The sequence below is a fragment of the Pleurodeles waltl genome, chromosome 7 (assembly GCF_031143425.1).
Source record: "Pleurodeles waltl isolate 20211129_DDA chromosome 7, aPleWal1.hap1.20221129, whole genome shotgun sequence".
Classification (NCBI taxonomy): Eukaryota; Metazoa; Chordata; class Amphibia; order Caudata; family Salamandridae; genus Pleurodeles; species Pleurodeles waltl.
In genome coordinates, this window is record NC_090446.1 from 1419704260 (window position 1) to 1419730044 (window position 25785).

At 50.1% G+C, this 25785-nt stretch overlaps 1 protein-coding gene across 1 annotated transcript in view; it reads right to left on the reverse strand.

The window, feature by feature from the left end:
* LOC138246431 (zonadhesin-like) overlaps nt 1–25785 on the reverse strand; it is a 138123-nt gene that overhangs the window by 76225 nt on the left and 36113 nt on the right. The window contains exons 2-3 of the mRNA XM_069201041.1: nt 20440–20518; nt 19284–19319 (exon numbers count right to left, since the gene is read on the reverse strand). Coding sequence (XP_069057142.1) covers nt 19284–19319; nt 20440–20479 — 76 coding nt within the window. The 5' untranslated portion in view covers nt 20480–20518. The remainder of the gene's footprint in view (nt 1–19283; nt 19320–20439; nt 20519–25785) is intronic.

Genomic DNA, 25785 nt, shown 5'->3' on the forward strand with positions numbered 1-25785 from the left:
CCCGTTGCTGTTGTGTAGGGGCCTCCTGTCCACTAGCGCCGGCGGAGGTGGTCGGCTGTTCTTCCTCCATGCTAGTGGCAGGGGCCCTTTGGGGGTCCACATGGTCCCACAATGTGGTGACAATCAGGTTGAGTGCCACGACGATTGTACCCATTGCGGAACTGATGTTGCGGAGTTCTTCCCGGAACCTCATGTACTGTTCCTCCTGCATGGCCTGGATCTCCTAGAACCTGGCCAGGACCGTCGCCATTGTCTCTTGGGAGTGGTGGTACGCTCCCATGATGGAGGTGAGGGCCTCGTGGAGAGTGGGTTCCCTAGGCCTGTCCTCCCTCTGTCGCACAGCAGCCCTCCCAGTTCCCCTTTGTTCCTGGGCCTCTGTCCCCTGGACCGTGTGCCCACTACCACTGCCCCCAGGTCCCTGGTGTTGTTGGGGTGGTGGGTTAACCTGGGTGCCCTGTAGTGGTAGACACACCGCTGCTTGACCTGTCCTGGAAACAGAGGCATGGGCCCGCTGGGTGGGTGCTGTGCTGGTGTTCCCAGAGGGAGGTAGGTCTGCTGTGGCCTGTGCCTGTCTGAGGGGAACCGACTGTCCAGAGGTCCCCGATGGTCCGGGCTGGTCATCTGGTTCCAGGTCGACAGAGCTGCTGTCATCACTGGGGGCCTGTTCTGGGGGTGGGATGGACATTTCTGGACCCTCCTGGGCAGTGTGTTGGCGTTCGGGTCCTGCAGGGGTATAAGAGTATGGTTCTTGCTTCTGTGTGTGCCATAGCATGCGATGTGTGGGTGCCCTTGTCCCCCAGTGCTGGTATTCCCTTGGGGGAGGTGTTGTGAGGGTGGTTTGTGGGGGGATGGGTATGTGCAGTGGTCATGCTTAGGTGATGGGTGTCCATGGTTTGTGGTGGCATGCAGGGCTTGGTGTTGGGATGGGTGGGTTGTGCTGGTGAGACATTAGCAGGGAGGATGTGTGATGGGGGTTGGGGGTGAGGGTGGGGGTGTGGGTTGGCATGCTGGTGGGTGGGGGGGATGAAGTAGTTGAGCTAAGACTTACCAGAGTCCATTCCTCTGCCTACTCCTGCAAGGCCCTCAGGATGCAGGATGTTCAAGACTTGTTCCTCCCATGCTGTGAATTCTGGTGGAGTAGGTGGGGGTCCGCCGCCAGTCTTCTGCACCGCGATGTTGTGGCGCGACACCATCGACCGCACCTTCCCCCGTAGGTCGTTCCACCGCTTTCGGATGTCTTCCCGATTTCTGGGATGCTGTCCCACAGCGTTGACCCTGTCGACTATCCTTTGCCATAGCTCCATCTTCCTGGCTATTGTGGTGTGCTGCACCTGTGTCCCGGAGAGCTGGGGCTCTACCCTGATGATTTCCTCCACCATGACCCTTAGTTCTGCGTCCGAGAACCTGGGGTGTCTTTGGGGTGGCATGGGGTGGTGTGGATGAGGTGTGGGGTGGTGTTTGTGGTGATGAGTGTGGTGGTGTGTGGTGTTTTGTGCGTGGATGTAGTGTGGGTGATGATGTTGAGTTCCTCTGTGTGTTGTGGTTTTCGTTCGCTGTGCTCTCTCTCTCTGTCTCTCGCCTTCTCTCCGATTTTCTAATAGTGGGGGTTTGTGGGTGATGTGGGTGTGTGTTTTATAGTTGTTTGGATGTGTGGGAGTGGTGCATGTATGTGTATCAGGTGTGTGTATTTCAAATTGTCCAATGTGGCTGTGTTTTGGAGCTGGGTGTGTATTCTGACCGCAGCGGGGTGTACCGCCAATGGAATACCGCGGTTGAAAGACCGCCGCGTGGATTCGTGGGTCGTAATGGCATGGGCGTATTTCTGTTGGCGTGACGGTGGAGGTTTGGTCACCGACAGTTTTTCGCTGCCTGTTGGTGTGGCGGCCTTCTGTGGAGGTCGGGTTTTTGGCAGTTTGGCAGTTGCGGGTCAGAATGACCGTGGCGGTTTACCGCGGCGGTGTTATGGCGGTCTTCTGACCGGCGGTAAGCGCCTTTTACCGCCGAGGTCAGAATGACCACCATAGTCTCCCCTGTCTTTTTTGCCTCTGCTTCCCATGGTTTGACTCTGTGCTGGACTCCGTTTTTGCTGTTTTTGCTGACCAGTGCTAAAGTGCAAGTGCTCCTGTTTAAATTATATGTATAATTGTCTTTTCCATGATTGGCATATTTGATTTACTAGTAAGTCCTTAGTACGGTGCAGTAGAGGTGCCTAGGGCCTGCAAATCAAATGCTACTAGTGGGTCTGAAGCACTGGTTGTGCCACCCACATGAGTAGTCCTGTAAACATGGCTCAGACCTGCCACTGCACTGTCTTTGTGTGCAGTTTTAAACTGCCAAATCGACCTGGCAAGTGTACCCACTTATCAGGCCCAAACCTTCCCTTTTTCTACATGTCAAGCACCCCTAAGGGAGGTCCTAGATAGCCCCATGGGCAGGGTGCAGAGTATGTTAAAGGTGGGACATGTACTGATGTGTTTTATATGTCCTCACAGTGAAATGCTGTCAAAATCGGTTTTCACTGTTGCAAGGCCTATCTCTCTCACAGGTTAACATGGGGGCTGTCTTTAAACAACCTTAAAGTGCAGCTTGCCTTTGAGAGCAGATAGAGATAAGGAGTTTGGGGTCTCTGAACACAAAATGTAAACATACATATTTTGGTAAAGTTGTTTTTTCAACTGTCTGTTTGAAAATGCCACTTTTAGAAAGTGGGCATGTTCTTGCTTAAACCATTCTGTGACTCTGCCTGCTTGTGCATTCCCTGACTAGATCAGACTGACAGTTGGGCTGGTTGTGAATCTCCTCTAGACAGGGAGCTAGGGTTCAGCCTGCATAGTCTGATGAGCCATCTGGGCTAGAGTGGAGGGAAGAGTGGTCACTTACACCTGAATGGGCTGCACCTGCCCTTACACAATGCAGTCTCCAACCCCCTGGTGTGTGTCTGGGGTCAGGCCTGGGCAAGGCAGGATCTTGTGAACAACAGAGACTTTTCTTTGAAGTTTCCTTACTTCAAAGGCAGAAAGGGGTATAAGTAAAGGACCCAAAACCCCAGATTTTTAGATTTACTTCTGGAACCAAGAGGAACCTCTGCCAAGGAGAAGAGCTGAAGAGCTGAGGAGAAGTGCGGTCCTGCCTGTGGCTATGCTTTTTTGGCCTATCCTGAAGTTGCTGCTTCTGCCTTAGAAAGGGGACGAAGACTGGACTTTGTGGTATATTCCTGCTTGTGAAGAATCTCCAAGGACTTGGACTGAGCTAGCCTCCTGTTTTGAAGTCTCAGGGCCACCAAAGACTTCCTCTGCCAGCACCTGGTCTCTCTGCTGAGACTCCTTCCCTGCCAAGTGGTGCCCTATCCAGTCCCTATGCCCTTAAAATGTGAAGCTGGTAGAACAGGGATTGAAATCCACGCATGGAAAGCCTTGTAGGGAACATTTCAAAGCACCACCTGCAATGCGGCTTAAAAACAGCACGCCACCCACCTTGCAGCTAATTTCAATGCATCACCTGCATCGCTGCTGGAGAAATGATGCAATCTATGCTTGCAGATACTAAAAACAAAGCAAACCCCCTGCAGCGTGGTTTTCCACCTCCGTGCAACCAGGATTACTCACTCATTGTCGCTGGGCATTAAAGTCATTATGAACCTGCGCGGATGCGAGGGGCCCCGTCTGGAAATCAACACATGCTCTCTTTAGGGAGATAAAAATGAAGCATCGCCTACCTGACCGACGAAGAAACGATGCACGGCATCACTTGCAAATAAGGAATCGACAAATCACTGACTTTTCCAACGCACGAATGCCCGTGAGGATTTAATTTTGACGCAAACCAGGTACTTTGTGTAAAATAAATGTTTCTATTGTTTTCTATGCAGTACGACTCTTTTTACTTTAAAAATCCATAGCTTGACTTGTGTATGTTGGATGTTTGTCATTTTGGTCTTGTTTGATTTACATAAATATTGCCTATTTTGCCGAACTGGTCTGGTGTCCATTTTGTATTATTTTCACTGTATGTGTTTTGGTGCAAATACTTTACACATTTGAGATAAGCCTGACTACTTGTGCCAAGCTGCCAAGGGGGTGAGCAGGGGTTATATAAGTGTTTGTCTCCATTGCCCTAACTAGAATGAGGGTTCCTGCTTGGACAGACAGAGTGCAAACTGACTGGCTAAGTTTGTTTTTCACTATTGCCAGGCCTATCTCTCCCATAAGGTAACATGGTGATTGACTTGAGATACCTTTTAAGAGTAATATCCCATTGGGAGCAGATGGAGGTGTAGAGTTTGGGGTCTCTGAACTCACAATTTACAAATACATCTTTTGGTGTTGGCGAAGTTGTTTTTTGAATTGCAGGTTTGACAATGTCACTTTTAGAAAGTGGGTATTTTCTTGCCTAATCATTCTGTGCCTCTACCTGTCTGCGGAATACACATCTGGGTCATGATGACAGTTGCGATGTTTGTGAATTCACTCCAGACAGTCACTCAAAGGGAGCTGAGGTGTGGCTTGAAAATTCTGATGGGCGATGGCCCAGGCTGATGGGTCCTCCTGAGCTAGAGTGGTGGGAGGTGCTGACACTTGCACCTATATACGGCTGTGCCTGTCCTTACACAAAGCAGTGTCCAACGCCAACGAGAGTGTGGGGCCAGGGCAGGAAAAGGCAGGGCCTTGTGCACTACAAAGTTTGCCTACTTCAAACACAGAAATGGGTACAAGTACTAGACCTCTGACACCACAGAGTTAGAACACTTCTGGACTGAGGACATTCTGACAGGAAGAAGAGCTGAATGCTGCAGGAGGGACTGCCACTCTGCCTGTTGCTTTGTTGTGCTGGCCTGATGTTTGCTGCTTCTATCCTGGGAGTGAAAGAACTGGACTTTCCTTGCTACATCCTGCTTTCCAAGGTTGTCCAAGGGCTTGAATTGAGCTTGCCTACTGTTAAGAAGACTTAGGGACATCAAAGACTTTGGGGGTCATTCCAACCTCGGCGGTAAAAGGCGCTTACCGCCATGCAGAAGACTGCCATAAAACCGCCGCGGTCCCGGTAAACCGCCACGGTCATTCTGACCCACAACAGGCAAACCGCCAAAATACAGACATCCACAAAAGTCCGCCACACCAAAGGTCAGCGAGAAACTGGCGATGACCAAACCTCCACCGTCACGCCAACAGAAATACGCCCATGCCATCACGACCCACAAATCCACGCGGCGGTCTTTCAACTGCGGTATTCCATTGGCGGTACACACCGCCGCGCTCAAAATACACACACAGCACCAAAACACAGCCACATTGGACAATTCAAAATACACACACCAGATACACATACAAACAACACTCCCACACACCCAATACAATATAAAACACACACCCACATCACCCACAAACCCCCACTCCTAGAGATCCGTGAACACGCACAGAGAAAAGAGATCCGAGCACCCAGACGCCCAATTCACTGTCACCCAGCAATATTAGCACGCATCTCACACAACACAACAATACACATCACCACACTTAGCACCACACAATCAACCCCACACATCACCCACACCACCCCATGGCACCGCAAAGACACCCCAGGTTTTCGGAGGCTGAACTCAGGGTCATGGTGGAGGAAATTGTACGGGTAGAGCCACAGCTCTTCGGGACACAGGTGCAGCACACCACCATTGCCAGGAAGATGGAGCTATGTAGCAGAATAGTGGACAGGGTCAACGTTTTGTTACGTTCTGTGGGATAGCACCCAAGAAATCGGGACGACATCATGAAGCGAAGGAACGACCTACGGGGGAAGGTGCGTTCCATGGTATCCAGGCACAACATCGCGGTGCAGCGGACTGGCGGCGGACCCCCACCTCCTCCCCCAGAATTTACAACATTGGAGGAGCAGGTCTTGGCGATCCTGCATCCTGAGGGCCTCGCAGCAGTATCTGGAGGAATGGACTCTGGTAAGTCTCATTTTCACTACTTCATCCCCCCCACCCCACCAGCATGCCAACTCATACCCCCACCCTCACCCCCACCCCCATCACACCTACTCCTTGCAACCCACCCATCCCAACACCAAGCCCTGCATGCGTCCACAAAGCATGGACACCCATCACCAAAGCCTGCCCACTGCACATACCCATCCCCCCCCCAACCCACCGTCACAACAGCCCCCACAAGGGAACGACAGCACTGGGGACACGGGCACCCACCCATTGCACGCTATGGCACACACAGAAGCAATAACGATAATTTTATACCCCTGCAGGACCCGAACGCCAGGTCACCGCGCAGAAGGGTCCACAAATGTCCACTCCACCCCTAGAAGAGGTCCACAGTGATGACAGCACCTCTGTCGACCTGGATCTAGATGACCAGCCCGGCCCATCGGGGACATCGGGACAGTCGGTTCCCCTCAGACAGCCACAGGCCACAGCAGACCTTCCCCCCTCTGGGAACACCAGCACAGCACCCACCCAGCGGGCCCATACCTCTGTCCCCAGGACACGTCAATCAGCGGTGTGTCCACCACTACAGGGCACCCAGGCTAACCCACCACACCAACAACAACAGGGACCTGGGGGCAGTGGTAGTGGGCACACGGTCCAGGGGACAGAGGCCCAGGGAAACAGGGGAACTGGGAGGGCTGCTGTGCCGCAGGGGCGGACAGGCCCAGGGAACCCACTCTCCACGAGCCCCTCACCTCCATCATGGGAGCCTACCACCACCCCCAGGAGACAATGGCGATGGTCCTGGCCAGGTTTCAGGAGATCCAGCTTCTGCAGGAGGAACAGTATATGGGGTTCAGGGAGGAACTAAGAAACATCATTTCCGCCATGGGCACCATCGTTGTGGCTCTGAATCAGGTAGTCACCACATTGCGGGACACTGTGGCACCACAAAGGGCCCCTGTCACTAGCATGGACCAAGAACTGCCTACCACCTCCGCCGGTGCTAGAGGACAGGAGGCCCGACACAAGACCAACAGGCCACCAGAACCCCACCCCCTGCAGAAGGAGAACCACCCCGCAAGCGGGCCCTGAGATCCAGGAAGAAGACAGAGTAAGATGCCAAGACCCCCGCCAGGAAAGGATACCTCCCTGATTGTCTTCCCACTGTCCCACATTGACACCCGTCCAACCTTAAACCGCCCCTGCACCACTTTCCACAGGCATTTGGACAATGCACCTGTGATACTGATAGTCTGGACTCTGCCATGGACAATCCTCCACCATCACCCCTCACTGATTTGCAACCACCCACCAATTTAGAGCACTGTAATAAACACACTTATTGCACAAAACAATCTGGAGTCTGGCTGTGATTTTGAACAAATGTATTAGACATGACCGTGCCAAAATGTTTATTTACATTGTGATGCCAACATACCACTGTCACACAGCTGTAGTCCATGGGGAAACAAAGCAGATGTCACGCAGTGGGGCCCTCATCTCTGAAATCGGAAGGGAAAGTCACAACACAGTTACCATACACTGGGGGAAAAGGTCAGACAGTAGAGAGGTAGCAGTCTTTAAGTAAATGTAATATGCCGGTGAGGATTCTTACCTGTGTGTCATTGGAAATACTGCTGTATTACAGTGTTCCTGTTCTCTATGTCGTCCTCTTCGCATTCCTCCTCTTCACTCTCCACAGGCTCCACAGCTGCTACAACACCACCATCTGGACCATCCTCCTGCAGAAAAGGCACCTGGCGTTGCAAAGCCAGGTTGTGAAGCAAACAGCAGGCCACGATGATCTGGCACACCTTCTTTGGTGAGTACATTAGGGATCCACCTGTCATATGGAGGCACCTGAACCTGGCCTTCAGGAGGCCGAAGGTCTGCTCGATCACCCTCCTAGTACGCCCATGGGCCTCATTGTACCGTTCCTCTGCCCTTGTCCTGGGATTCCTCACTGGGGTCAGTAGCCAGGACAGATTGGGGTAACCAGAGTCACCAATTAGCCACACACGATGCCCCTGGAGTTGACCCATCACGTAAGGGATGCTGCTATTCCGCATGATGTACGCGTCATGCACTGACCCAGGGAACTTGGCATTAACATGGGAGATGTACTGGTCAGCCAAACAGACCATCTGGACATTCATGGAATGATAACTCTTCCTGTTCCTGTACACCTGTTCACTCCTGCTGGGGGGGACCAAAGCAACATGTGTCCCATCAATGGCACCAATGATGTTGGGAATATGTCCAAGAGCATAGAAATCACCCTTCACTGTAGGCAAATCCCCCACCTCAGGGAACACGTTGTAGCTCCGCATGTGTTTGAGCAGGGCAGACAACACTCTGGACAACACCTTGGAAAACATGGGCTGGGACATCCCTGATGATATGGCCACTGTTGTTTGAAAAGACCCACTTGCAAAGAAATGGAGTACTGACAGAACCTGCACTAGAGGGGGGATCCCTGTGGGTTGGCGGATGGGTGACATCAGGTCTGCCTCCAGCTGGGCACACAGTTCCTGTATAGTGGCTCGGTCAAGCCTGTATGTCAGTATGACATGTCTTTCCTCCATTCTCGACAGGTCCACCAGTGGTCTGTACACAGGAAGATTCCTCCATCTCCTCGCATGTCCCAGCGGACGGTGCCTATGAAGGACAACAATGAGCACATAGTCAATCAACCCACAGGTACGTTCCCACAGCTTGCACATAACACAATTCCCAATGCATAGTATGGCTTGTATGAGTGTCGATGCAAGGCCTAGGTATGTGTGACGCAGTAGAAATTAAGCCATGTGGGCCCTTGAAAAGGCGTCTGCCTGACCTGTGAAATGAGACAATGGGATGTGAGGTCAATGCGCTGGCGTGGCACACCATGGCGGTAGGCGGTCAAACACCGCGGCGCAAATCAGCATTGGTTAACATTGAACCCTATGGGTTTCAGGAGCCAATGACGATGTGCGCCGGTGGTCGCGGTACGCACTGCCACGGTACGACCGCCGCGGGCGTGACCGCCATTTTCTATCTGCTTAATCACTCAATACCTGATCTTCCACAGGAGAGGACCTACACTGCGAGTGCTCCTGTGACCTCGGTCTTGAAGAGACAATGGCTCATGCGACTGGGGAAAGGGCCCCTGCCTTCACTGTGGAGGAGTTGGAGAAACTTGTGGATGGGGTCCTCCCCCAGTATGCGCTACTCTACGGTCCTCCAGACCAACAGGTAAGTACACTGGGACCATGCTTTGTGGGCAATGCCTGTGTTGAGTGGGGTGGATGAAAGATGGTGGGGAGGGGAGCGAATGAGGCATGCATCAAACGACAGATGAGAGCATGTGCCACATGGCAAGGATGGGGATGGGGGGCCACTCACATGGAGCATGCAGAAGGTGATGATTATACTTCTCTCCCTGTACATGTCACATAGGTCAGCGCCCACCAGATAATCGATATTTGGCGTGCCATCGCCAAGGACGTCCGGACCCTGGGGGTCCACAACAGACGGGGCACCCGCTGCCGGAAGAGATGGGAGGACATCTGACGCTGGAGCAGGAAGACGGCGGAGGCTCAGCTGGGGATGGCCTCCCAACGTGGGAGGGGTGCCAGTCGTACTTTGACCCCCCTGATGTCCCGGATCCTGGCTGTGGCCTACCCCGATTTGGATGGGCGCGTGAGGACATCACAGCAGACACAAGGGGGTGAGTACACTCTCATTCAGCTTACTTTGCGCGCAGTGGAGGTGTCTGGGTGGGGGAGGAGGGCTGTGGGTATCCCTAGGCCAGGGCGATTTCTGTAGGCTAGGCCCCTCTGTAAGGCATGGCCCTGTGCCCCCGTCCCCCACCTCTGTAGGGTGCCAAGTACAGGTATCCATGGCCCTGTGTCATCCATGTGTGCACTTGTCGTCCATAGGCTTGTAGGCCATGTGCCACGGATTGCGTAGTCGACCCCAAGTACGCGGCGTAGTGCAGGGGGCTTCTGTGTCTGTCCTCTCCGCCAACGGTGTCGCCAATGCATTCACTCAACATGTCTTTATTTCTCCACCCCCCCCTTTTTTGTGGTCTTCCTGTTCATGTGTGCATTAGCATCATCAGGTGGAGGAGAAGTGGCATCAGAGCATGAGGGAGCTGCATCCCACATGGCCCTGGAGGGCCATGCAACGGAGTCCGAATACACCAGTGGGACGGAGGGCGAGGGGAGCTCCACAGCGGGGACTCGTGCAGACATTAGTGACAGCGACTCGTCCTCTGAAGGGAGCTCCCTAGTGGTGGCGGCAACATCCGTGCCCCCCGCAACAACAGGTACAGCCACCACCCAGCGCACCAGCACCATCCTCCCAGCAGCCCCTCAGCGTTTGCCCCGTGCCCGCTCACCCAGGAAGGTGGGCATCTCCTTCGCCCCAGGCACCTCAGGCCCTGCCCCAGTCACCCCTGCTGCCCTCAGTGAGGAGGTCATTGACCTCCTGAGGACCATCATTGTTGGGCAGTCTACCATTTTGAATGCCATCCAGGGTGTAGAAAGGGAGGTGCACCAGAGTAATGCATACCTGGAGGGCATTCATTCTGGTCAGGCTGCCCATCAGCGATCGTTCAACACTCTGGCCTCAGCACTGATGGCAGCAATTGTCCCTGTCTTTAGCCTCCCCCCTCCAGCTTCCTCCACCCATACCCTATCCCCTGTACCTCTGCCTATCCCAGACACACCATCAGACCAGCCTGCACACACCTCAACACCCAAGGGAAGCTCATTCAGACATAAGCACCACACATCACACAAGCATTCACACAAGCAACAGCCACATGCAGACATACCAACACCCACTGCCTCCACTGTGTCCCCCTCCTCCTCGTCTCCCTCCTCCCTCCCTGTGACGTCTCCACTCACACCTGCATGCACAACATCTTCAGCCACTACGTCCATCACCACCACACCCACCAGAACACCCCGCACACGTGCAGTCACCACCCCCACTACCATTTACACGTCCCCTGTGTCCTCTCCCACTGTGTCTGTGACCCCCTCTTCCAAGATACACAAACGCAGGCAGCCACCCACCCAACAGCCATCCACCTCACGACAGCATCCAGCCCAAGCACCTGCACCCAAAGACACCAGACTGAAAACTCCTACAACCACAACCTCTTCCTCCACTCCCATACCCACTACACCTACCCGTCCCTCTCTTCCTAAATTACTATTCCTTTCCAAACTTGACCTCTTTCCAATAACTCCCCCACCCCTTCCATCTCATAGGACTCCAGTCAGCACCTCAGCCACCACAAAAGCGGGACCTGTAAAAACAGTTTGCCATGGACTGTGGAGTCCCCCACCCTCAAGGGCAGCCAGTTCAGTAAGGAGCCAAGGCACGGCCAGCCCACCCCCGGTAAAGCATCCGAAGATTGCCAGTGCCCGGCGCGAGAGGCCCAAGACACCAGGGACCAAAATTCCTACCATGGCTCCGGCAGGAAGTCTGGTGCCACCTGGCACACCGGCAAAGGTGGGGAAGGGCCACAGGCGAACAGGGAAGGGTGGGAAGGGTAGCACGCCCGACAAGTCCGCCAGCAGGCCAGCTGGCCAGGAGGGCCCCGCCAGCCCCATCCCAGGTGGGCAGGAGGACACCCACAGGCCCGGAACTGCAGCCAAGGAGGGCCCCGAAAGCCCCATCCCAGGTGGGCAGGAGGACACCCACAGGCCCGGTACTGCAGCCCAGGAGAGCCCTGCAAGCCCCATCCCAGGTGGGCAGGAAGGCACCGCCAGCCACAGGTCAGGTGGCGAATGACCTCCATGCCATGGCCTGATCCGCTGACCTGGACACTCTTCCGATGCACCGCTGAACTGGGCACCGCCGTCTCAAGCACCACTGCACTGGGCACCGCCGTCTCAAGCAACGCTGAACTGGGCCCTTCCTCTCAAGCACTGCTGCACTGGGCACCGCCGTCTCTAGCACCGCTGAACTGGGCCCTTCCTCTCAAGCACCGCTGCACTGGGCACCGCCGTCTCAAGCACCGCTGCACTGGGCCCTTCCTCTCAAGCACCGCTGCACTGGACCCTTCATCTCAAGCACCGCTGCACTGGGCACCGCCGTCTCAAGCACCGCTGCACTGGGCCCTTCATCTCAAGCACCGCTGCACTGGGCCCTTCATCTCAAGCACCGCTGCACTGGGCACCGCCGTCTCAAGCACCGCTGAACTGGGCCCTTCATCTCAAGCACCGCTGAACTGGGCACCGCCGTCTCAAGGACCGCTGAACTGGGCCCTTCATCTCAAGCACCGCTGAACTGGGCCCTTCATCTCAAGCACCGCTGAACTGGGCACCGCCGTCTCAAGGACCGCTGAACTGGGCACCGCCGTCTCAAGCACCGCTGAACTGGGCCCTTCATCTCAAGCACCGCTGAACTGGGCACCGCCGTCTCAAGCACCGCTGAACTGGGCACCGCCATCTCAAGCACCGCTGCACTGGGCCCTTCATCTCAAGCACCGCTGCACTGGGCACCGCCGTCTCAAGCACCGCCGTCTCAAGCACTGCTGAACTGGGCCCTTCATCTCAAGCACCGCTGCATTGGGCACCGCCGTCTCAAGCACCGCTGCACTGGGCCCTTCATCTCAAGCACCGCTGAACTGGGCACCGCCGTCTCAAGCACCGCTGCACTGGGCCCTTCATCTCAAGCACCGCTGCACTGGGCACCGCCGTCTCAAGCACCGCTGAACTGGGCCCTTCCTCTCAAGCACTGCTGCACTGGGCACCGCTGTCTCAAGCACCGCTGAACTGGGCCTTCATCTCAAGCACCGCTGCCTTGAGCCCTTCATCTCAAGCACCGCTGCACTGGGCACAGCCGTCTCAAGCACCGCTGCACTGGGCCCTTCATCTCAAGCACCGCTGCACTGGGCCCTTCCTCTCAAGCACCGCTGCACTGGGTACCGCCGTCTCAAGCACCACTGAACTGGGCCCTTCATCTCAAGCACCGCTGCACTGGGCACCGCCGTCTCAAGCACCGCTGCACTGGGCACCGCCGTCTCAAGCACCGCTGCACTGGGCCCTCCCTCTCAAGCACCGCTGAACTGGGCACCGCCGTCTCAAGCACCGCTGCACTGGGCCCTTCATCTCAAGCACTGCTGCACTGGGCACCGCCGTCTCAAGCACCGCTGAACTGGGCCCTTCATCTCAAGCACCACTGCAAGGGCCCTTCATCTCAAGCACCGCTGCACTTGGCACCACCGTCTCAAGCATCGCTGCACTGGGCCCTTCATCTCAAGCACCGCTGCACTGGGCCCTTCCTCTCAAGCACCGCTGCACTGGGCACCGCCGTCTCAAGCACCGCTGCACTGGACACCGCCGTCTCAAGCACCGCTGCACTGGGCACTGCCGTCTCAAGCACCGCTGCACTGGGCCCTTCCTCTCAAGCACCGCTGAACTGGGCACCACCGTCTCAAGCACCGCTGCACTGGGCCCTTCATCTCAAGCACCGCTGCACTGGGCACCACTGTCTCAAGCACCGCTGAACTGGGCCCTTCATCTCAAGCACCGCTGCACTGGGCACCGCCGTTTCAAGCACCGCTGCACTGGGCACCACCGTCTCAAGCACCGCTGCACTGGGCCCTTCATCTCAAGCACCGCTGCACTGGGCACCGCCGTCTCAAGCACCGCTGAACTGGGCCCTTCATCTCAAGCACCGCTGAACTGGGCACCGCTGTCTCAAGCACCGCTGCACTGGGCCCTTCCTCTCAAGCACCGCTGAACTGGGCACCGCCGTCTCAAGTACCGCTGGCCCATTGGCAGAAGGGGCAGGCCCGCATCTGTGTCGGGCAGGGCTGCACGAAGCACTCTGGGCACCAGTCCCCCTCCAGAACCAGTGGAGACTGTTATCCACTTGAGAGACTGTGGCTTTGCACTCCCCAGGATGGTACAGTGGGCAAGCCACCCACTGTAGAGACTTGAGAGACTGTGGCTTTGCACTCCCCAGGATGGTACAGTGGGCAAGCCACCCACTGTAGAGACTTGAGAGACTGTGGCTTTGCACTCCCCAGGATGGCACAGTGGGCAACCCACCCACTGTAGGGACTTGAGAGACTGTGGCTTTGCACTCCCCAGGATGGAACCACGGCCATGGAGGCCCATCGTGGATCTGGCGTCGTGGACTCATCTGGCTGAGGTGCCCCCCTTCCCTTCCCCCTGAGGTGCCTGTAGTTTTCATATCTGATGCCCCTGCAGTGTTCTCTCCGTTGGAGTCAGGTATCCTGTGTGGGCCTTGCCCATGTGATTTGGGCTCAGTGGTCCACGGACAATGCCTGCTACAATTATCGTACTTTAAAATTGTTGTATATAAAGGTTTTAGATGTGTGATATATTTTTAAGCCAGTGATACAATATATTCCAATGTTTCGAATCATTTCCTTTTGTATTTGCATTCTTCTGGGGGGTTTGGGGGTGTCACTCTGAGTTGTTGCTATGCATTGATGTGTGTGTTGTAGTGGGTGAGGGTGGGGGTGGGTGTGTCGCATGTGTGTGTCCCCGTAATTTTTTGCCTCCCCCCTCCCCTGTGTCGTAGGTGCAGTACTCACCGTTGTCTTCTGCGCCGGCGTTCGTGCTCCTGGTAGAGGAGCAGGAAGACAATCGCTGGGAGGATATGGAGTTCGGGTTCCATGCTGTCCAGATTCCTTGTGGGGTGTATGGAGGTGAGCGTTTTCCGTTCTAAATGGCTGTTTCCGCCGTGTTTTTATCGGCGGGGCTACCGCCCCGGAAAAGGTGGCGGATTGGTGGGTTGTGATAGGGTGGGCGGTACATTGACTCCCGCCTGTCTGTTGGCGGTGACCGCCGCACTGTTTGTTTGTCCCGGCGTGGCGGGCGGTGTGTTGAAGTGGCGGTCTCTGTTGGCGGTTTCCGCCAGGGTCAGAATTAAATTTTTTTTACCGCCAGCCTGTTAGCGGGTTAGCCGCCGCTTTAACACCGACCGCCAGGGTTGGAATGACCCCCTTAGTCTGCCAGTGCCTGGGCTCTCTTGCTGAGAGTCCTGACTTGCCAATTGGTGTCAAATTCAGTTCCAAGGCCCTTGTAAGTGAGCTCTGGTGCAACTAAGAAATTAAGCACATCAACTCCAGAGCAACTTCTGAACTGGCATCACTCTTCGACTACATGCCGCTGCCTGCACCAGAGCTGTGGTCCCGGTTAAGTGCAATGACCGTGACCTACAATACAGGCCTGACGCCACTGTAGCACCTCCGAAGTCCCGCCACAGTGGGAGTCATAAGTGTTGTGTCCCTGACATCTGGGACACCCAACTCAGCACTTGGGGCCCCATGGGGTGATCGTGACACCACAAAGTCTACGCCTTGGATCTTGACCTAGTGGATTCATCTACCCCGCCGGGTCGTAAGGAAACAACGCCTCACCACTGATGCTGCATCACCTCCCCTGTAACCATGAGGAATTGATGCCTCACTTACACAGCCTTGTAGTAAGGAATCAATGCCTCACCTCCCCGGTAGCAGTAATGAACAGATGCCGCAGCGGTTTCAGCAATGCCTCACCTTTTTAACTTGGTGCAATGTCTTTGTTTCCTTTTTGTTTTCCACGGTACTGTACTTGGGGTCCGTGCAACTCTGTGACTAGTCAGAACTCCCTCGCCGGTGCTGTCAAACTTTTGGGAATGACTCTGTCAAGATGACGTGATAGCCCCATTTGGAAATAAATATTTTCTAAGAGCTGTACTAAGATTTAATTTTTGAAAATTCATTTCTTTAATTGTGTTTTTTAAATATTTGCTATTTTTCTAAACTGGTGTGGAGTACTTTGGTGGTGTGTTCATTGTGTTACTATGAATGTGTACAAATACTTTACACATTGCTGCTGAGATGAGCCATGCTACCAAGTGGGTGAGCAGGGGTTATTTTAGATGTGTGACTCCCTGGCCCTGACTAGAGTGAGGGTCCCTACTTTCAATGGGGTAAAAACCACTGCAAACTAGAGACCCCATTTCTAATAGGCACAGACAATTGGGGTTAGGCATGGTGATTGAAATGCAGCTTCAAGGACTTGTTAGCTACATATGTATGTTCCCAATGCATTATGTATTGTTTATTTTTTGTTGAAATAAAAAAGGGTAACACTTTACCTCTTTGTCATTTCTAATTTTCATTAGCAAATGAATGTTCTAAAGAATTGACAACATTATGGTGCAAGACAGACATGACAAATGAAAGGCCACAAATAATCCAACTAGAGTCCTGTAGTCTGTATTCCTACCATTTATTTGCAAGACACAAAAGAACAGAAAGGTGAATCAAACAATGTGGAAATTAACCAAAAAAGTCTATTATGGTGAGTGGAAGTATGGTAGTAGAGCCAAAAACAGTTTGGAGTTCAATGTACAAAATACAACAGTACTCAGAAAAGGTAAATGTGTCCATGAAATAGTCCACAGAGTGATTGGTAGACACACACCTGAGGAAATTAAGATCTGCGTCTCTTTGAGGTGACAGTGGCATTCTTCCCATCCTCTCCTGGTCTGGATGACAGTCCCCACCAGGGAGGGGAGTGAAGACAGGTGCAGGGACTGGTGTTTGAGGAGCCTGTGGCTGGCAGTGGTGTGTTTGGCCCAGATGTGGAGAAAACCCAGACAGGAGCAGATGGAATGGGAAAATCCATGCTCACATGGTGGTAGGTCTCTCAAAGCACCCCAGACAGGGAGCTCATTATTTTATTGTGATTGCGTATATACAAAATGAGCTCCCTCTGAACCTCATTGAGCTCCCAGAGCTCAGTTACAACCTGGTACATTACTTCTTGGGATGTTGCACTGCTCCCAAGACCTACTACTTCTCTTCATCATGTCACAACACATTGTTGGATATCTTGGATTCAAAAGACAATGAATTATGCTAGCATTTTCATCACTTCACTGTAGCTATGAGAAGGTGTTAACATGCTTGAGATATACAAGAAGTTAAATTTTAATCCGGAGCATGACTTAGTGACTGTCAAATGCACTATTTTTTTAGGTGTGTGGACACATGGAAGTAAAGGAAAGTAGGACACCATTACATTGCACTATTAATTGCAAATCTAAAAACGGGGTCTCAAGGTAGTTGTAGTCACCTGTTGTCACCATAGACAATATTGTTTGAAAAGTGAGTTACACATATCTATTTCAATGACAATAGTGTTGATGCACACACATATGCAAGCTGTGCACACCTATGAACATGATCTGAATAGGAGAAAATACCACTTAAAACACTAGCTCCCCTGTGAAAATGGATCGAGTTTTGGACCTGTTTTTTTGAGAACAACAACATACATTGATAGAATGGGATGATTAATGGGGAACAATACACAATCTGACTATACATATTGCACGTTATTAAATGGCGAACAACCACAATGCTAGCAATTGTCATGAAACAAGATATTTTGTGGAGTAAGGTTTAGATATATCTGTTTTGCCAAGTATGTTGAAGCATCCTAAACATCAAACTTAAGGGCAGGACTACATTTGTGATTGATGAGACATTGCTAAGTGTAACTTACCAGACTCCACTCCACCAGGGATTCCAGTCAAGCCTTTACGATCTAGGATCTGCAAGACCTTCTCCTCCCAGGGACAGAGTTGTAATGGGGGGAGAGGAGAACCACCACCAGTCCTCTGCGACACCAGGTGATGCTTGTAAGCCAGTGAACTGACTTTTCCCCACAGGTCGTTTCAACTCTTCCTAATCTCTTCCTGTGTGCACACATTGTTAGCTACAACATTTACTCTGTCAACTATTCTGGAACACATTTGCCTCTTCTGGGATATGGTAGTAAAAAAAATTGTGGCTCTACTGTTATGATTTCATCCACCATGACAACTGTCCCTCTGAAAAACATGTATTTCTTCTCCTTGACATAGTGCATAGTTGTGAAAACAACTAGTGCCCAAAGAAATGAAGGATAATCCACAAAAATATTATTAACAAAGGAGAGAGAGAGAGAGAAACACAGAGAAAAAAAACGGGCTGCTGTGGGGCAGTTCCTGCATCCAAACGGTTTTCTGCTGTGTGATGGCAAAGGATCATCGTCTAAAATGGAGTGTGTTTTGTAATGCGTTTTGTAGGGCTTCACAATCGTCCAATATATAACAGGTGTGGGCTCAGCCATAGTACTATACTGAAAAGGCCCCACGCCAGACGCCACCAGTTCAACTGTGTGACCTAAATAATTTCTGCAGGATCCCACTGTGAAAACGTCGATGGAGGGCCTGCTTGTCAACATCAGGGTCTGCTGCGTCACCTGTGGGATGCAGCTTGTGAGATGGAGTGGACTCCATGGTGGCAGTGTTCGGGTCAGCCGTAATACATATAAATACAGCGGGCATAAGACTGTGTACTTGATGTTCTTTTGGGGTTTGCGCCCGATGTGGATTGGCGGTGTAACCGCCAAGATCTAAATTAGGACAATAGTTTTTGGCTGAACTGTGCTGGAAAGTGAATGAGGGAATAGTCTGAAGCACAAAACCCTGATAAGTACTTGTTTTGCCTTTGGTACCCCTGTCCAAAGTAACTTGCTGTACCCTCACTGGTAAAGTATTAAAAACGTTTATTCAGTGTTTATGACAAGATGTTGGTCTCATGATAACACAAACCTGGATTGATTGTGCCTGATATTAGCGAGGCTTCACAATAGAATCTAGAATTAATGCAAAAGGAGCTCTTTATTCATCTTGGCTCCCTGTGAAATCTGTATACAGAGTTGCTTTTGGTTCTGAAACTTGTTTAAACCATTTCATATGTGGCAGGTCATTGCAGGAGTTCCATCACCCTTTCCGGAACAAACCAAGACATAACTAAGGCCATAACAGGTAACTTTGTTACCCTTGACCCAAAGATTCTTCTAGACTGGGTGTACAGCTGAGGATTTGTGTTTGGTTACCTGCAAATGACTCTCCAGAATTTGTTTGGACCAGTCATGTCCAAGGTATGTCACCATGGACCAAGGTCCGTGCTGGGATTTTGAGGAAATTACTGATCACTTAAATAACTTCAGTTCAGAATTGTTGTATGCAAATGCAATTTACATGATTATATAATGAAAAGATAGTAAATATGTTTTTCTTTGAATTTGAATCATTGGTGTATTCTTTCAGTAGACCTGACAACAAGAAATAGTGTACCAGAGGTAGTTATTTCTTTTTCAATGCAAAGAAAAAAAGGATGGAAATATAAAATATTTCAAAGATTTTCTGCAGTTTCAAGCACAGCTATCTATCAAATTATTTTCACATAATTCAGCATGGGCGCTTTTATCCCTATTGTCTTCTCAAACATCTCAAACAACTATTAAGATTACATGAACAATAGGTTCCTTACCGTCCTCTTTTCCGATGACCGACATCAAAGGCAGTACTGTGAAAAATAATTAATACATTTTAGAACTCTGATAATTATAGTCACACAGAGATTACAAACAGGGGTGTATTTATAAGTTGTTTGCACTATGCTTGCACCACACAATGTGGCACGGGGTGTATTCATGAGAACCTCACAAAGTGGTACATGCGTGATGCAAGGCTCTGAGTCAGATTTATGAAACCACGCAAAGCCACATTGCATGGCTTTGAGGGGCCTCTTCATCGTGAGGAAGGCTACGCAGTGCAAATCACTGTGTCACCTTACTCTGTGCAAATTAGGTGTTCCATTGTTGTTGCGGTGGGTGTTCCCCTGCTGTTCCCCAAGGACTTGTAAACCTGGGAATGCATCAAAACCTTACACCTTCTCAGTGCAGGAGTAACTAGGAGAATATGTTTATTTATCCTTGTTTTTTCCTCCTTCTATTTGTGCTGGATTCTGCAGCACACCTTGAAAGTGAAAACGTCTCTATGAATTGTTTCCATGCAGGAAGGTGCCCCTTATTGCACTTAAACAATCCTGCTGACAACACAGGCACCCTTGCACCATGGTGCAAGGATGCCTGAGTTGGTGCTAGGCTGCGAATAGACAGCCATCACATGGGAAAGGGCAGGAATGCACTGTGTTGGATAAATACAGTGCATTCCAGCCCTTTCAATTTGACGTAGAGCGGTGGAGCAAGGTGACTTGCTTCACTGCCCTACGCCAAAATCTCCCTAAATGAAGGCCTACATGCATGGCGCGCACCACTTCAGTCATATTTTTATAGCCAAGCAAAGCCACGATTTTGGGCTCGTTGGGCCACATTAGCGTAAAAAATGACACTAATGTGGCGCAAGGAGGCGCTAGGCCCTCTTAAATCTGGGCCCTAGTTTAGTGGTACTAGGTTTGCTATATATTAGCAAGGAGCTTGAATCGAGACAAAGGTAAATCGGAAAGCTTAGTATTTATTGTAAGCACATGTAACAACATTGAGCACTCATTTCCTCACTACCTGACGGCTCTTAGGTTCATTCTTTTTTTTTTACTTTGTCTTCTTCCAGGTGAAATGTCTACATTTTACATGTCTTTCAAGAGGGACAATTTCACAATAGTTTTATATTTGTTCTGAACTCACCCAATATTACCAGCAGAGCAGCTGGGCTGCAGAGCACCATGATGGAATCACTGTTGTTTGAAGAACAAAAGCACCAACCCTGGAAGAATTTCAGAATTATGAAATGGCACCAATTTCATAACAGTTCCCGAGTTAGAATACCGACTCAATAAAATGTATTCTTATATAAACTTTTCAATATAATCTCTGAATCAACTCTGAGTTATGGGTAGTATGGCGGTAAGCCGTTTCTTACCTCAACTAAGCATCCAAAGAATTATCTGCTTCCATCCATGATCATTTTTATGATATATTGGAAAATATCCTAAGGACAGTTTCATCTCAAAGAAATCTATGTCCGCCATATGATGAATTCCCAAAAGGAAAACAACTGCCAATATTAACAAGCATTTGCAATGCGTTGGGTTTCGCGTTTGCTCGAGTTGCAGTTACTAGCTTTGTAAATTCCTAACTGGACTTTTCTTGCCACATAAATTGAAAATGAAAAGTAAAACAGTTGACATCAGCGAGCCAATTCAAAGTGCCATGGCCGCCATGAGCGTGAAGGAGAGAGACAAAAGGAAGAAGAAGTTCACTTGCAGTTAAAGGTATCGGCAAAAGTGCAACTATCCATGTAACAGGGTCACCAAGGCGTTAACAAAACTGCAACCAGGAGGGACAAAAGTAAAGCATTTACCAATGATAACAAAGGATTTTTGAACAAGTGAACGTGATGAGCATGCCATGTGCGTGGTTAAAAGCCCACATAGATAGCTCTTTTGTGCTGCTATGCTCGACCTAAAAATGCTTAGTGTGATATATAGACTATGCATGAGTAACTTATGCATCCATATATTTTAAAAACATACCAGAAATGTCCTGTTAGTAGTTATATGTATGTTCCAAAATATACCCACGAAAGACAAAGTCGATCTGTTGGCCTGTTTGTCCACGAAACAAGCGTACAAGATGTGCTGCTATTCTTACTGGTAGTGATATATAATACTTTTACAATATTAGTTATCATTTACAACTAGGCAGTAAGCATGACATTTTCAAATACCATAAGCTACTCATGCAGTGAGCTGCTCATAATTACTTATCTTTGTGAATACTCCCCCAAGTTTCAGTTAAACATTAACATTGTGTAAACTATTGTAGTCACTTTTTGTTGGCATTCTATGATTTTGACAATGCTGTTTTTGGCAAAATATCTAACTGCTTCCTGGGAGCAATAGAGTTTTCAGCAGTATTGGCATAACAAAAAAACAAATTACCTCTTGGAGAAGATTTTAAGAGGGCTGCTGCATCGGAACCAAACTATATAAAGCTCCTTACATTCAACTCCAAGTAAATCTCTTAGCCAGACTCCCCAGGTTATCACGATTTTGTAGTTTGAAAAAACAAAAAATTGTGACACTAGCACTTTTGTAAAATTCTCAAGATTTTTACAGAAGTGCCGCAAACGTTATGTACAAAAAACATGGGGTTGACACTCTCTTTACTGAGCCAGTGAAGCGAGCATGAAACAGGCTAGAAGCCAGCAGAGGGTTTATCTTTCTCTGTTGCCTGCCTCCCAAAAGTACAGAGCCCCCTCCTGTGCAATTAGCCAGCAGCCTACCCCTAACCTTTGCGTGGCCCCTGCGGACTCTGCAGGCCATTAAGAGGTTCTCCTGCTCCCACCCTCCAGTGCACTCCTCTCTCCCGGCCCCCTCTTGTCTCCTGTTAATCTCTAAACCCCACCCCTATGTCTCCTCTAATTGTTTTTATTTTTTACATGTTCCCAACCTCCGCTGCCACCCTGCTCCATCCACCATGCACATGCAGGTTGTCTGATGTCAAAAAGCACAGTATTTTTGTGGTAGGCACATATTTTGCCACCACAAGAATACTGTGAATTTTGATATTTTGGGCTGTAAGTTTTGCTTTTTGTGGCCACAAAAAAGCTGCAAAATCCTGAGGGGTCTGCTTAGCATAATGAGACCTAAAGAAACTAATGCCTAGATGTTTGTCAACAACATAAAGATTTGAATGCCTGACATGACTGTCAAGCTAGAACCATACGTGCCTGCATTCGAATTCAGATGCATCCAGTGATTAATTTGAGGTGGTGGTTGCTGGTGGGGGCCACCTGAAGTCAATTTTGGGGACTGGCCCCTATTTATTCTCATTGGACATTTCTCATGAGAAAAAGAGAGAAAACATTTTGACTGTCCATTGCCATAGCCATACTTCTGGGTGGACACGTGGTATTGTGAGCAGGGAAGAAGAGTTCTGCCCTGTTTTGTTAGTTAAAGAGGGGCACAGTATGATTGTTTGCAGTAACACACACAGGAAGTGCTGGAAAAGTGAGTAGGGTCACCCCAGGCAACTTTTACCCCATTGATTAGGGAGTGGCCTGGAGTTTGTTCCTACCCACAGGCTGCCACTCTGCATATATGTGGCATCCCCAGTACCCTCCTCCGAACACTTCTGGACCTGTGGAAGAACAAAGGAGGATGGAACCTGCTCCCCTCTGTACCTAAGAAAAGCCTTGACGACTGACGTCTAGTACCCAAGACAAAGACGTTGACTACAGGGGTCATAAGGCTGAACTCTTGTTAGCTACAGGGACACTACAGCTTCCAAAATGTCTTTTTTTCTGAGTTCTCACCTGACTAGTTCCTTCCTGTCAGGAACCATCGGAGAAGCCTCTTGTGGCGAGAGAAGCATTACCATTTCTCTTTTCATAAAGAATGTCTCATACCAGGAGTTTCTTTTTTAAAAGAAAAGGAAAAGAATGTTGTTTGCTACAGGGCTATGCCTTTTCAACGCAGCCCTGTACCACAGAATAAAATGCATTGATAGATATCAGCATGATGGTGGATCCTGTCAATGCCTTTATAATTAACCACCTGTTCTGTGGTTATTTATAAATGAGGTGGTTGGCCTCTCCACCATGGGTATGGAGTAATATACTCTGTCCCCCTAGCAGACTCACAGCACTCCTGCCTAAGTATAGGCCCCCATGTCGGAGGGTAAAATTTTCACTCGGGCAAACCAGGTCACTGTCTCTAACAAATGCACCATCACAGTCTGCCTTAAAATGTACCCCGGTCCTGGTCAAGCGCATTCAGATAGCTGCAGTTGGTGCTGTTTTAAGTATTAACATTTATAAATTCATAACTCCTGTTCTACTGATTGGATTGTTGTGATTTGGGGGTTATGTTATTTATTAAAATGCACTCTATTTTTCTACATTGCTTTGGGATGTTCCTTGTGTTGTATTTTCACTTGATTTTTGTTTGAGTACTGTGAAAATACTTTACACGGGGTTAAACATAGGTTTATTTAATAGCTTTTGTGGCTCACCATGACAAGGATTGTGTATATTGTCTAAGATGGGTTGTCACCACCAATACCTTAATTTCTTACACCTTTTTAATAATGTCAGTTCCCTTATGTAAAGAGAAGCTTGTCAGGCGACAGGGTATAGGATAAATATTGAACTCCTACAGCGGTGGCTGGTGGAGTAGGAAAGTGGCAGTGCGTGATAGGAATTAATGGATTTTTGCATGTGAGCGAGCTAAGTGAGCAGGCCTGACATTTGTGAGGGGGACCGGTCTCCCTTTGAGAACATTATTAAAAATCGGTGTAATTTGGTGCAATTTTCAGTACCATTTCTGTTATAAACAGAAAAAAATACAGTTCTTATAGGCATTTATAAAGGATTTATTTACAAGGCTGTGCCTTTGTTTTCAACCACATCATACTAGTTTGAATGATTCACGCAATTACTGAATTATTAAAATGGGCAGAATGGCAATTTTGCCATATCTTTCCTACCATCTGCAGCAGTTGTGATATTCTGTGACAGGCTACCACAGGAAGTGAGTGAATTGCAGGCTGCTGCTTTACGTCATTCTATTACTTTGTTCTCTGCAGAGGTGAACCCCCATATTTGTCAAGATAGGCAAAGGGTTGTGTTAGAAATCGGGTCTGTAGTCAGCAGTCAGTTTACACCCTGCCCAAGTAGGGACCCTCACTCTAGTCAGGGTAAGGCGATGCACACTTAGAAAACCCATGCTCACCCCCTTGCTGGCTTGGCACAAGCAGTCAGGCTTAGCTCTGAGGCAATGTGTAAACTATTTGCACAAACACACACTATAACACAGTGAAAACACTACAAAAGGACTCTATGCAAGTTCAGAAAAATAGCCAATATTTCTCTCAATAAAACAAGACCAAAATTACAAAAATCCAACATACACAAGCAGAAATATGAATCTAAAAAATGAAATCCCAACAAAAACAGATAGAAACACAATAACTCCAACTGGGGCTTTCATTATGTAATTGATAGAGTCGTTCCCAACAGTCCAATGTCACTAGTGGGGAGGGCAGCACCAGTCATGGAGTTGCATGGAACCCCAGGTACAGTACCTTTGTAATGAGGAAAACAAGCAGGTGCACTGAGTCCAGGAGGTGAAGCGTTGCTGGATCTGGTGCGGCGTTAACTCCTTACGGCAGTAGAGGGGAGGTGATGCGGTGTCAGAGGGAGGTGTTGGTTTCAGATGATCTGCCGTGGTCGATGAATCCGGCAGGTCAAGATGCAGTGGGGCGACCTCTCAAGATTGTGGTCATGTCTTGGAACTACTGGTGCCGTGGTGGAGTCGGGTGTCACGGACGTCAGTGACACGGCCCTCGGAACTCAAGATGTCGCAGGATTTCAGTGAAGGTGTGGCGGGGTTGAGCCTGCAACATCAGTCGGGGTTGTTGCACTCCAGCAGGGAACACAGCTTCGAGCTGCAGACAGCGATGCCAGTTCTGCAGTCGTCTGGAGTCGGTGTGCATGCTGTTTCTTGGCTTCAGGCCAGCTTTCACTCCCAAGAGCCCAGGAATTGGCTTGACAACATTTGGCAATTCAGAGTCCGCAGCAGGAGTACCCAGGTGCTGGCAGGTGAAGTCTTTGATGCCCAAGAGATTTCATAATAGAAGGCAAGCTCGGTCCAATCCATTGGAGAAACTTCACAAGGAGGATTTCAGAAAGCAAAGTCCAGTCCTTCCTCTCTTAAGACAGAAGCAGCAGCAGGAGGCCAGCACAGCAAAGCAACAAGCAACAGGCAGAGTAAGCAGGCAGAGTGGCAGGTCCTCCTCAAGCATCAAGCTCTTCTCCTTGACAGAGGTTCCACTTGATCCAGAAGTAACTTAAAGTTGTGTGGTCATCAGTCCAATACTTATACTCATTTCTGCCTTTGAAGTAGTCAAACTTCACAGGGAAGTCTGTTTAGTGTACAAGTGTGCTTCCTCCTTGCCCTGCCCCAGACACACTCTACGGGGTTGGAGACCATGTTGTTAAGGCGAGGGAACAGCCCTTTTAAGTGCAGG